The following is a 13225-nucleotide window of genomic DNA, read 5'->3' on the forward strand; positions in this document are numbered from 1 at the left end:
TTCATTCCACAAGCATTTATTAAGTACCCAGTTTGTGCCAGGTACTGAACTAGCCATGGGAGATACAAAAACAAACAGTCCCTGCCCTCCAAAAGCTTACACTTTGTTGGGCCATTTAGAATAAATAAGACATTCACGCATAACACATACAACATACGTGAAGAGGCATTTTAGCTTCATATCTCAAATCCCTTCACAGACCTGAGTCCTTCTCTTTCCCAGGATCCCCAAGAGATAGATTATCACATCAGCACAGGCAGAAATGGAGGAAGAGATAGGCCCATAGTGAAAGCCACAGGCAAGGGAGAGCAAAGTTGCGCCTCCTGTCCACAGCCCCCTGGCCACTTAAATGCTAGGGAAAATGTCCTGGATGGTCCCTGGATCTTGGGACCAAGCGTAGGAAGCTAAGGTGCCAGCCCCAGCAAATACTGTCCCCTCCCCGAAAAACGCCCCCAATCTGCGTTCACTCTCCAGAATTATTTGACGGTCCTAAAACCACGTGGCATTCTGTGATACAGTTCAAGACATCCGCAGAGATGTATGTGCACTCTGGTCTGTTCTCTGCTTGATAGCAAAGCGACAGCTTCTGTGAGCTAGCAAAGGATGGGCTGAAAGGCTGTTTCCTTGTTTTCTGTCAGGACGAGATCATATCTGCACATCTGTGGCCTGAGAAAAGGAAAGCACGGCTCCCTCAATCAACAAGCATTTTTTTTTGACTGAACGACATTTATTTTGTCACAATAGATACCAGGGAGGTAGCACGGTATAGCGGAAACAGCACTAAACTTGCACCGTGGGACCTGAGTTTGAATCTTGGCTTTGCTATTTACTAGCTGTGTGTCCTTCAACAAGCATTTTTTTTTGCCTCTTTTTTTTTTTTTGGTGAGGCAATCAGGGTTACATGACTTGCCCAGGGTCACACAGCTAGTAAGTGTCATGTGTCTGAGGCCAGATTTGAACTCAGGTCCTCCTGACTCCAAGGCTGGAGCTCCATCCACTGTGCCACCTAGATGCCCCCCAAAAAGCATTTATTAAGCCTTTCCTAAGTGCCCAGCATCTGGCCAGGCACTGAAGCTATATGGACAAAAATGAGAACAGCCCTGCCCTCAAGCAGCTTCCATTCTGTTGGGGAGACTTAACACCATAAGTCCAGGATATACATAAGAACAACCTTTGCTTGATAAATAAGATAAAGACTAGCAAGAAACAGAAAGGTAAAGCGGGGCGGGGGGGGGCAAAGCTGTTCCCCAAGAACATCAGCTAATGTAGGGTCAGGGTTCAGGCCGGATGAAGACAGCAGTGCTTGGGGCCAAGTTCTTTTTTCTGCAGGTACTTTGTCAGAAGAATCCTCGTCTAGGCTGGCGGTTACACCAGGTTGGTCAATCGTTTTGTTCCTATCTAGAAGGCAGTGTGGTGCAGCGGATAGAGCTGGCCTTGGGGCCAGAAAGACCTGGCATATACTTTAGGCTCTCAGAGTTCCAGGCAACGAGCATTTATTGAGCTCCTTCTGTGTGCCAGGCACAGTGCAAAGTCTCCAAGCAGAGACAGTGCTGGCCTGCACTGGTAGAGGGCTGGGAGTTCCCTACACCAGTGAAATCATAGTCTGGTCCCTATCCCTTGCATTATCTTATTTGAGCCCCACAGTAATCCTGAGAGGAGTAACATGATCTCCATTTTACATCAGGCTCGGATTAGTGAAAAACCCTTTCAAGGACAGCATCTCATTTTAGCGTCCCGGAAACCTCATGAGGGAGGTGCTCCAGGTATTATTTTTATTCCCATTTTCCAGATGAGTAGACTGAGGCTGGGAGGGTGAGCGACACAGTCATCAAGGTCCTAACTCCAGGTCCAGCTCTGCCCACTGGGTCCTGCTTTGGCCAAAGGATTCAGGAGGTGATTTCACTCCCCTCCTTGTCTTGTCACAGATGCTCCTTACGATGACATTACCCTTTGTTTTGACCACCTCAAAGACCCTGCCAAAAATCAGGGCAGATCTCGATGGTATCAGCACCACACTCTGCCTGACTGACAAAGTGCCTGGATTTTCTTCCTACCTGCCTGAAAAAAAAGTGATTCCTTTGTCTCCAGAATAAAAAGAAAAGCGGCCGCTCAAAACAAACTGTCCAAGTCTGCAGTTAGGACGTCTGTGGAATGAGCAGAGGGAGCCCCTAGCCTAGAGAGGATTTCAGGAGTTATTGTCAATCATGGATGATTGCCAATGATCATTGTTATTTTTGCTCCAGAACCGTGACTTCGTCCATGTAGGGAATTTCCGGTTAGGGAAACTTCCTGCATTGATCTCAACTCATTTGGAGCGGATGTCCTCAGAGAAGTTAAGTAGGTCGTCCAGAGTCACAGAGCTAGCAGGTGTCAGAGGCAGGACCTGAACCCAGGGCTCCCCAACCCAATGGCTAGGCCTCTGGCTCCTATATCACACTGCCTCTCCCAGTAGAATTAAGACGAAAAGAAAATAATTTTCTTGGCTTTCTATCAACTGAAAATGCAAGATATGATGAGAAGAAGCCTAAGGAAGGAGGTAAGTGCAAAAGCGTCAAGACTGAAAAGGGTCCCAGAAGGAAAGCAGTTGCCCAGGACATTTGGCCCCCAAATTTCCAGCCTCCCTCCTCTGTGCTCCCTCTTCCCAACCTAACACAAACTCCCCTCATGTCTGCCTCTCCTTGCTATTTGGTGGATTACCAAAGTCATAAATTGTTCTTCAAATGCAGTCCACCATTTTAGCTGGCTGGATGCAAGATAGGATGGAGAGAATGCTAATAGCTCACATTTATATAGCACTTTACATCGGTTATGGCATTTGATTCTCACAACAGCCTTCCAAAAGAAGACATGATGCTATCTAGAAGGTAAGCTCTTTGAGGGCAGGCATTGTTCATTCATTATATGTGTGTCCCCAGGGTTATGTATCTTGAGACAAGGGACACACACTTCTTTCCCAGAATCCCCTACATGGGGAGGGATTTCTATGCTGACCAGCACATGCTCATCTCCAGCATCCTATCTCTTTGGCAACCCAAAGGTATGTTACACCTATGATATCTCTTCCAGCTCTAAAATGATAATACTGCAAAGACCTGTAGAAGATAACTGGCCCAACCCATTCTACATATGAGGAAACTGAGAGCCAGAATGGAGATGTAAATTCACCTAGGTCCTAATACACACAGGCACAGCCAGAATACAACCCCCATCAGGGGGATCAGGCAAACATCAGCAGCCAGTTCGCCTTAACATGCTGTTCTAAATTGTAAGCAACATCCTCGCAAACTAAGGGGGTGCAGCTACCTAGACAGTCCTTGGCTCCATTATTAAACTCTGTGAGCACTTGGACCTGCCATGTTCTGTTCTGAGACCGTTGGTCCTCCCCAGGCTTTTCAGTCCCTTGCTTTGGAGCTCTCCCTCTGGCCCACGAGCTGATGGAGCTCTGCCGGAAGAGTCACTGGACCCATTCTAACCCTCATGTGGGAAGACCCAGTGGGCACACCGCGGGCAAAAACTGCTTACTTCTCAGGGTGCGTGATCGGTCTCAGCTTCATCCAGATGATCCTGAGTTTGTACTTGGACCAGATCACAGGCCCAGTAGAGAACACCAAAGAGATGCCCTTCACCTGGTCAACATCCTGAGGAAACCTGGCAAGGAGGCTCACTTGCTGAAATTTCTGAAATGTGGCAGGTTCGCTATAAGAGAGAGATATGGACTTTAAAAAGAGACATCTTCCCATTAAATAAACCAACCTCAAGGAATATGAGGATAGCGACGTATCACATACATGTACCTCCATACCCATGTGTCCTGTCTGTGTGCCTCTGAGATTTGGAGCTGGAAGGGGTGTTAATGGCCGACCAGTCCAAGCCGCTCATTTGTACAGAGAAGGCCACTGAGGATCCCAGGGAGATGCCCAGTGTCCCAGAGCAGAAGAGGGGGAAGCGAACCTAGGCTCTTGGATTCTAGAAGTAGTTTGGGGAGAAGGCTCTAAGCCTATGGCCCTGTGATCATAGAACATAAGCTGCTTGACAGCAGGGACAGCTGCAGTTTTGGCCATGCTTCCCTGTGCCTGCCAAAATGTCTGGCATGAAAAAGGCACTTAACCAATTGATCAGTCAACAACGAAGCGTGCATTGAAGCACTGTGCTAGGCACTGGGGACACAAGGACAAACATGAAGCTGTTTCTGTCCTCAAAGATCTCAGAGCTGATTGGAAGAATTATTCAGATTAATGTTATTCAGTCATGTCCAACTCTTCGTGACCCCATTTGGGGTTTTCTTGGCAAAGATACTGGACCGGTTTGCCATTTCCTTCTCCAGCTCCTTTTACAGATGAGGAAACTGAGGCAGACAGGGTGAAGTGACTTGCCCAGGGTCACACAGCCAATAAGTGTCTGAGGCTGAATCTGAACTCATGAAAGGGAGTCTTCCTGAATCCAGGCCCAGCACTTTATTCACTGCACCATCGAGCTGCCTAGCTCTATCCACTACACTATGTCAAATCTCATGAGTCTCAAAATGGGTCAAGTTATATAAAAACTAAAGGGACGTGTCCCTGAGGCAAAGGGGGAGAGGACAATGGTATTTCTTTCTGCCTGGTGATCCTCTAGGCTCTGCAAGAAGATGCTCTCTGAGTGAAAGAAGAGAGAAGGATGGAGGGTAGCAATGGGGGAAAATAATGACTAGAAAAGAGGCCTAGAAATACTGGCAGAGGTCGTAGGACCATGGATCTGGAACAGGAAGAGACTTTGGAGGTCAGTGAATCCAAGCCTCTCTCTAGATGAGGAAGCCAAGGCCCAGAAAAGGGACATAATTGGCTCAAGGTGCCAGAGCCAGGATTTGAACCCAGGTCCTCTGACTCCAAATCCAGGGCTCCTTCCACTGACAGACCCTGGCCTGAAGATAGGAAAGATGGAGAAATTAAGGACAGGCATAGTTACTATCCAAGCGAGTACCAGAAAACTGGGGCAGAACCACCCAGAAGGTGGCATGGCCGCTCCTCAGCCGACAAGGTTCTGTCCATCCAACCAGAGCATGGAATTCGAAGAGGAGAGATTGGAGGGGGTCTCAGAGATCACTGAGTCCAAGTCCCTCACCCTTCAGAAGAGGACTGCCTGTAACATCTAATCGAAGACTTCTAAGGACCCAAAGACACTCAGATTTCTACAGCTAACCCCTCTCCGCCAACAGTCGCCTGCCAGTTACTAACGACTGGCTACCTGGGTGAGGGTTAATGTGCCATGTGACTGCAGAGAGCAAGGGCACAGGGCAATGGAGGGCAAGCTAGAGGTGAGAGTGCAGGAGGCAGCCTCCATCAGCCACCTTCTTCCTTCCTACAGCCAGAGGTGCCACTCACCAGCCCCTTCACTGCAGCAGGAGAGAGCTGCGATCACCCAAGGAACCAGAGCAGAGCCTTCCCAACATTTATGGAGAGAGTAAAAAATGGTGAACAGATGAATTTGACAAGCCACTGTTCGCATCCCTTAATGAGAGAGCCAAACACTTCCACACTCACATACATACACTCACACATGTGCACACGTGTGCATGCACACACACGTGCATGAGCTATGGACAACATCCAATTTAACCCCAACAACTTACTGATTGATTTTGGACTCTGTTGTATTTCCAGCCTGATCTGTTAACTTAATCGTAATGTAACCTCTTCTTATGTTCTTGTTCCAAGTCATGATGTCCACAAAGTAGTGCTGAACTGCAAGGAGGCAGGGTCTGCAGTCAGAATCGGGCCAGCTTTATTTTGTATCCACTCCAAGGGTGGAGGAAGGAAGCCTTCATCTCCCTAATGACCTTTCCTTTCTCCTCTCACACTCTTTAGATCCTGCCTAAGAATCCTGAGGAGAGACAGAGGACCTCCTTACATGGGGGCCAAGGTCCCTAGACCTCGTGGGTTTGCACCTGAGTTTGTCCTGTGTTCTTTTACGTTCTATGTCTGATGCTCACTGAGTCTGAGTACTTATAGAGAAGAGCGGGGGTCCTTTGACATCAGGGTTGCACTGGGGTCATAGCTCCCCTCTTCTCCAACACTCCTCCCGCCATTATGCATGTAGGGGCCACATCTTCCTTATCTTGAATCTTAGTTCAATCCAACAAGCCTTTATTAAGTGCCAACTATGTTCCCAGAACTGTGCTAGGCACAGCAGATACAAAGACAAAAATGAAATAGCCTTTGTTCTCTAAGGGCTTACATCTAACTAGATGAAAATGACATATTTAGAGAAGTCAATATAAATTATATTCAAACACGTTTTGGGGGCAGGAGGAGTGCTAACCACTGAAATGAATCAAGCAAGAACGTCGTAATACTTCTGCTGAGCCTTGAATGGATCCAAGGAGTCCAAGATGTGGATGTGGGGAGGGGGAATCTTCCAGGCAAGGGGCCCAGCCTGTCCAAAGGCATGGAGGTGGGAGACATGTCAAGTATAGGTAATAAATAAGAAGTGGTCCATGGGAGTATGTAGGGGTAGTACTGGGAAAGGTAGACTGCAGCCACATCATGAAGGGTGTTCGATCTCCTCCAGCACCTAGGACAGTGCTCTGCACAGGATTATGGGACCAGAGCCCGAAGACACCTCAGAGGCCATTGAGCCCCATCTTCTCATTTTATAGACCTCATGAATCTGTGATCTCATCGGTGCAGGTCTTCCCCTCAGTAACGCAGAGCTCAGCCCCTCTTTGCCTCAACAGGTAGTCTTCATGAGTACAAGTAGCTGGAAAAAGCCATCCCCTGCTGGCCCACTGGCTGGCCTTCAGGTGACAGATACACTGGCTATTGCCAGATCCAGCTTGGGAGGAACTGGCAGGATTTGTTCTCTTCCAGTAAAGCCTTTGAGAAGGTAGGACGGCCTTCCCACAACAAGGCATCATTGCTTTGAGAAAAGACTCAAAGAGAGACTGAACCCATTAGCCAGCTGGCTGGTGGATAGATGGTGGATGGGTAGAAGGATGGATGAATTCAACCCTCAACTGACCCCACTTCACCTTCCCTTCTCATCTCTGCTCATGGATGGCACAGTTTCTTCCACGTGTTTCATCAGCATGAGAACAGCAGTTGCCTGTGCCATCCCCCTAGATGTTGAGCACTGCTTCTTCATCATGTGACTTACCCCCCTCCCACTCCTTTGCAGAGGTGGAAGGTGTACAGGTGTGGAACATTGACTATGTTGTCTGACTTTTTCCAACGTATTTCTTTCTTCACCTTAAAATAATATTCTTTGTTATATGATATAACTCTCTGGGATGGGAGAGAGGGATGGATACAGGGAGAAATCTGTTTTGTAAGAACAAAACAGAACAATGAAAATGGATTTAAGATTTTTTTCCTGTCTGATACTAGGAAGGGAATCATTTTACCTTCTAGATGGAGGTAGCATGGCTTTGTGCTCTAATATCATGAATCCCATGTCACTTTAGGATATGCCAATACAGCATCCTGAGAATATAGGGCTGAATTTCACAACTCCTGTGCCAGGGGATAGCCTACCAAGTACCAATTTGTGGCTCCTGTTCTAATGCACCGACTTCAATGATTCAAGAAAACCTGTTTTCTCTCAATTGTCTTTTTTCAAAAAACAGAAGGTGGCAGAGAGAGGAGTCTCAATAATTATAACACAGAATCTGGGAAGCAACAGGGGGATGGAAGGTAGGTAAAGGCGGAGTTGAAGGCATGGCTGTCTTCCAGGCAGGCAGTTTGTGGGCCGATATCATTGGAAGCCTGGGGACTCCACAGTCAGAGCCTTGGGATTCTGGGTCAGGAGCCATGTGACACCTGGGTCCTGAAGTAGGGAACGAGGAGATCACAGATTCAGAACTGGAAAGGGCCTTGAAATTATTGTCATTCAACCCCTGCATTTTTAGATGAGTAGAGTGAAGCCCAGATGAGGGGTTAGTCACTCCCAGTCACATGAGTAGAATGCCCAGGTTCTGAAGGTGGATCACCTTCTCCAGCAGGCCTTTCCCAGTCTCCCTAGGGCTCAGTACCTTGAAATGATTTTGTACTTACTCTCTATATAGTCCATGCATTCTTCTTTGTGTCTATGCAGTTTCCTCCAATAGAATATATACTCCTTGAGGGCAGGGATGATTTCATTTTTGTCTTTATATCTCTGGCACCTAGTATCTTGCATTCAGTAAGCAAGTGCTTACTTAATTAATTAATGCTTGCTGAATTGAAATGAATTACAGGGCGTGGTTGTCATGGAGTTTGCAGAACCCAAAGCCTAAGACTGAGGCCCAAGTTTTTGTTGACTCATTTCCAAGTCCTCAGTGGTCAACCTGTCCCCTCATTGACCTTAGCTAACTTCACAACCCACCATCAGATAACTAGATCTCAAACATGCTTTTGGAGGGACATTTGGGGGAAAAGGAAAGAACGCTGGGCACTCACTGCAGAATGGCTTTTCAGAAGTTGTATCAAAAAAAGCTTTTGTCACAGGAGGGTCCTTTAGCATTGAGTAGTTTTTCCATTGATCAGCATAGTAACCTATGAAGGCAATAGGAAACAGTGAATATAACCTGATTGTAAGGGCAGCTAGGTGGCACAGTGGATAGAGTACCAGGCCTGGAATCAGGAAGACCTGAGTTCAAATCTAGCCTCAGACATTTACTAGCTGTGTAACCCCTGTTTGCCTCAGTTTTCTCATCTGTAAAATGAGCTGGAAGGGGAAATGGCAACCCTCTCTAGTATCTTTGGCAAGAAAACCCCCAAAAGGGGTCAAGAAGAGTCAGATACAACTGAAATGACTACATAATAGACATGATTGTACATCTTCAATTCTTCCTGGAGATCTGTGACTTAGTGGTTGGGGCTCTCCCTTCACTGAAGCAGATTGTGACCTCTCTATGCCTTCATCAATAGTCTTTTAGTCAATCAATAATCATTTATTAAGCACCTATGATGTATGAGGAAGTCCTCGAGAATGTCTACAGCTAAAAAGAATCATTCCCCCTGCGGGTGAGCTGGGAATGAGCTAGAGCAAACTTAGAGAGGCTGGTCTTTGAGAACTAGGTGACACTGTCATGCAAAAGCAAAAAGAAGTTATGAAGGGCACGAACATGTATTTGGCACCAAATGTTACAATGACCCCAGATGTGGAAATGGACACTTTGGGCTTATTTGTCCTCCACACTGGCCCCAAGGAGCAGGAGGCCCCAAAGGGGCTGGCTAAGAAGTGTGCCCTGATCTCTAACTCAGCAGTGTTACATCTCATAAGTTTGGAGCCAGAAAGGACCTGAGAAGAGATCATTTAGTCTAAGCCTTTCATTTTATAAACAAGGAAAGTAGAGAAGTTAAAGCCCAAAAGCAAAATTTTAATCCAACTCCTCTAACTCCAAATCCAAGCCTCTTGGCCCTACAACACATGGGTACAAATCATAGGATTATTTAATTAGAGCTGGAAGGGACTTCAGAAGGCATCAAATCCAACCTCCTCATTTTACAGATGAGGAAACTGAGGCCCAGAGAGACTGAGACACTTGTACAAGGTCACAAAGAATTCCCAAGAAAAAGAACGACCGTATTTCCCATAATTGTAACTTCTAACAGTGAGGATATGAGTACATAGGACCACTTCGGGGGCAGGCAGCTTCATCCAGACCTCCCTGTGTCTGTCTGGTTAAGGAACTCAACCTGGAGTCAAGGAGACCTGGGTTCAAATCCCACTGCAAATACTATCTGTGTGACCCTGGACAAGTCACTAACCTCCATGTTTCAGTTTCTGCATCCATAAACTGAGGGGGTTGGGCTCGAGAGCCTCTATAGCTTTAAATCGGTGACCTGATAAACCACAATTTATTTTTTCACTAAGTTTTCTCTCCTATAGGAAGAATGAATTGGAGGTCATACTCCCTTCTGAAGAGCAAAAAGTAGGTAGGTGGTGTTGAGTGTCAGGGGGCCAACTCAAACTATACTGATTTTTATGCTCAAATTATGTATTATCATAACACTTGTAGGAGGCAGTGTGGTAGAGTAGGAAGCATACTGATCCTGGAATAAGAATGCTGTCACTGTAGGAGAGGCACAAACACCTAAGTACAATCAGGTACCTATGTCACTAATCTTCATATTCTCAAAAATCACTGTTTGATCCAACCTGAGCTTGAGGAGAACATGTCATACTGATATTTTCTAGATTCCTCTGAGACCCAACCATAGCTCCAAGACCTCCTAGCAAACTCCACCAGGTGTTAAAACAACCCAGTAGATTTGACTGTGCTGCAGGGTCTAAGAGTCCTAGTTGCCACAGGCTAGCAGGTACTCATCATTTTTGAAACCAAGAAGTAGACTCTGTCTTTTGTATGAAATGTTTTCCAAGCCTCGTTCAAGGTACCCTTTGGGAAAGGAAAATGGGTGTCCAGACCTTCATCACTAACACAAGAGAGAAAAGTGCTTACCCAGGACTGGACACGGCATTAATTGGTCATCTCCACAGCTGATGCATTTGCCATTCAGGTAATCTCGGTAGGACTCACAAGGGTAGGCAATGATGTCACAGTCTTTTTTCAGAGAGGATAGGTACAGGAAAACAGACCTCTGGTGGTCACATTTGAAATACTCAAATCCTTCATTATAAATAAAAGGTTAGGGTTATGTTTAAGTACGGACATTCACTTTACAAGCAGGGGATATTGTCGCAGTTGGCACACGTTTAACAGGGCAGGGCCCTCTACAGATGACTCACAGCTTCTTCTCTATGTCATGGCAAAGGAAGGAAAATATGAGGGAATAGTCTGGAGAGATTTGGTGGGGTACGTTACTCAACCCAAGAGAGCCAAGGATGAGTTCATGGTAGAAGGAGGGCTAGATGGGACCTTAACAGCCATCAAATCCAACCCCTCATTTTATAGATGAGGAAACCGAGGGACAGAAAGATCCAATGACTTGTCCAGACTCAGGCAGCTAGTAATTGTCTGAGGTAGGATTTGAACCCAGGTTTTTCTGACTCCAAGAAAGGTCTTCCTGATTCTGGGTGCCGTACACTATTCACCATGTCATGCTGTCTCTCCATAGTCTGAGCCAGAGACTTGATTACAGTGGGGTGACCGGTGCTTTGCCATAAGATGCCAAAGTTGAGAGAGTCGAGATTCAGCAAAGCAACATAACTTAGCACCTAACTGGCAAGAATAATTAAAGTAGCTACCAGACACTGGTCTAGCTCCAGCTCTACTGGCCATGCCTTAGGTGAGCACTTCCCTCTCTTGGTCAATCCTGCTTCCCCCAAGGGAGAGCCTCTCCAGCAGTGACCTTGTAGCATCATGGGTCTCTACCTCCATGACGAGGTAGATGGAAGGACCTAAGGGTTCTGCCAGAGGGCAGATGACAAAGCCCAGGGATCCCTAGGGGGCACTGGCACATCAGATGGCAATGCCTGGGAAGTCAAAGGCCATAGAGACAGGACACACAGTAAAGCCTAGAGGTCTAGAGGACTCAATGACAGGGAAAAGGGCAAGGTGAACAACTGACAAGATTTGGTAACTGAGTGGCTACGTGGGGTGAGGGAGAGCAGAATTGTGGACGACTCTGACATTGTAAATACAGACGACTGGAATGATGGAGGTGCCCTTGACAGAAGGAGGGAAGTTTGGAAAAGGAGAGGATTTGGGGGCAAAGATAAGGAATGCAGATATGGACATGGTGAGTATGACACACCTGTGGGAGTGGGGCCAGCTTCCAAATGTCCGGTGGGCCGTAGGTAAAGTAGAATTCCAAGAGAAAAGAAGTCCAGGAGCAGCTAGGTGGCGCAATGGAGAGAGCACCAGCCCTGGATTCAGGAAGGCCTGAGCTCAAATCTGGCCTCAGACACATAACACTTACTAGCTGTGTGATCCTGGGCAAGTCAGTTAACCCCATGGCCTAAAACAACAACAAAAAGAGAGAGAGAGAGAGAGAGAGAGAGAGAGAGAGAGAGAGAGAGAGAAAGTCCAGGGTTCTGCATACCAATGATAACTAAACCTGTTGGAGGTGAAGAGGTCAACAAGAAAGAGAATGTAAGAAGAGGAGAGAGAAGACAGAGCTTTTCTCTCGGGGGGGTGTATGTATGCCCACAGTTAGCAGAGGTGATGTAGCTAATGATCCAGCCATGGAAACCAAGAGGGCGCAGTCAGAGATGCAGGAGGAGAGCTAAGAGATCAGCATCACTAAAATCCAGAGAAGAGAGGGAGAACACAAGGGAAGAGGCTGGTCATGGGTGCTGGATGAAGAGGTCAAGAAGACAAGGACTAAGACAAGGCCATTGGATTTAGCAATTAAGGAACTGTGGACACCTTTGCAAAGAGCAAAAGTTTCCATCTGTCTTGATGGAATGAGTGCCCATGTCAATGAGATCACAAAATTTCTTAGTTATAAAAGGTTGGCCCGACTGGCCATTTGACACTCTATGTCATATCCTGTTTATCTCTGTATATGTCATATTCCCCACCCCTTAAATGAGAAGCTCCTTCAGGGCAGGAACCGTGTAGATTTTTATCCGAAAAACTCTGGCAGTGGTGCCAGTCAACAGAAGCGAGTACAAGCCCCCTCCCTGCCTGCTGAGTCAATGGGAGCCAGAGAGGGAGAAGGAGGGAAGGTTTAGGTAAGGTCAGTCAGGAGGTGAGAAAAACCCAAGGATAAAGTAAAATCTGCTGATGATAGAACAGTAATTCCTGTAATGGGATAACAGAGTACAGACCAGGTTCACATTTTGTTCAGTGATATTAATAAGATCAACTACCCAAAGGTGCCTTCTAATGTAATGTTTATGATCATTTTCTAGTTGCAAAGCATTTGTACTTACCACTAAATATTGTTTGGGGACAACCAGGTTGATCCAGTCCTCCATTTGGGTAGAAATCGATATTTCCTAATGATTCTTTGAAGCCCAGGACTAAAAAATAATAATAATAATAATCACCAAAATACATTGGGTTTCTAGGCTCCCTTTAACTTATTCAAGCTTTTAAACATGTTATTTTATCTTCGGAATAAGGGGCAGGCAGGACAGTTATTAGAATGGGTATTTCTATTAGGTATTAACATTCCAATTTTTCAGATAACAAAACTGAAGCTCAGATTTGCTCAATGACTTCTCCCAGATCACATACACGCACATAGCAAACTTAAAAGTTACTCATTCCCCCCACCTGACATTTATTGATATGTCTGGTAACTGCTTGCATTTCTTCAAATTTGAAAAATCCTCCAATATTCCACAAGACATTTGATTA

At 46.2% G+C, this 13225-nt stretch overlaps 1 protein-coding gene across 2 annotated transcripts in view; it reads right to left on the minus strand.

The window, feature by feature from the left end:
* The window catches only part of LIPH (lipase H), a 35985-nt gene continuing 22760 nt past the window's right edge, over positions 1 to 13225 (minus strand). The window contains exons 5-10 of one of the 2 annotated variants that reach the window (XM_021005854.2): positions 12796 to 12885; positions 10418 to 10585; positions 8412 to 8507; positions 5609 to 5720; positions 3523 to 3696; positions 1 to 666 (exon numbers count right to left, since the gene is read on the minus strand). In XM_021005854.2, coding sequence (XP_020861513.1) covers positions 594 to 666; positions 3523 to 3696; positions 5609 to 5720; positions 8412 to 8507; positions 10418 to 10585; positions 12796 to 12885 — 713 coding nt within the window. In that variant the 3' untranslated portion in view covers positions 1 to 593. The remainder of the gene's footprint in view (positions 667 to 3522; positions 3697 to 5608; positions 5721 to 8411; positions 8508 to 10417; positions 10586 to 12795; positions 12886 to 13225) is intronic. The other variant, XM_021005856.2, reaches the window with a different exon arrangement.

Source organism: Phascolarctos cinereus, unplaced genomic scaffold (genome assembly GCF_003287225.1).
Source record: "Phascolarctos cinereus isolate Bilbo 61053 unplaced genomic scaffold, phaCin_HiC Scaffold_5;HRSCAF=322, whole genome shotgun sequence".
Lineage (NCBI taxonomy): Eukaryota > Metazoa > Chordata > Mammalia > Diprotodontia > Phascolarctidae > Phascolarctos > Phascolarctos cinereus.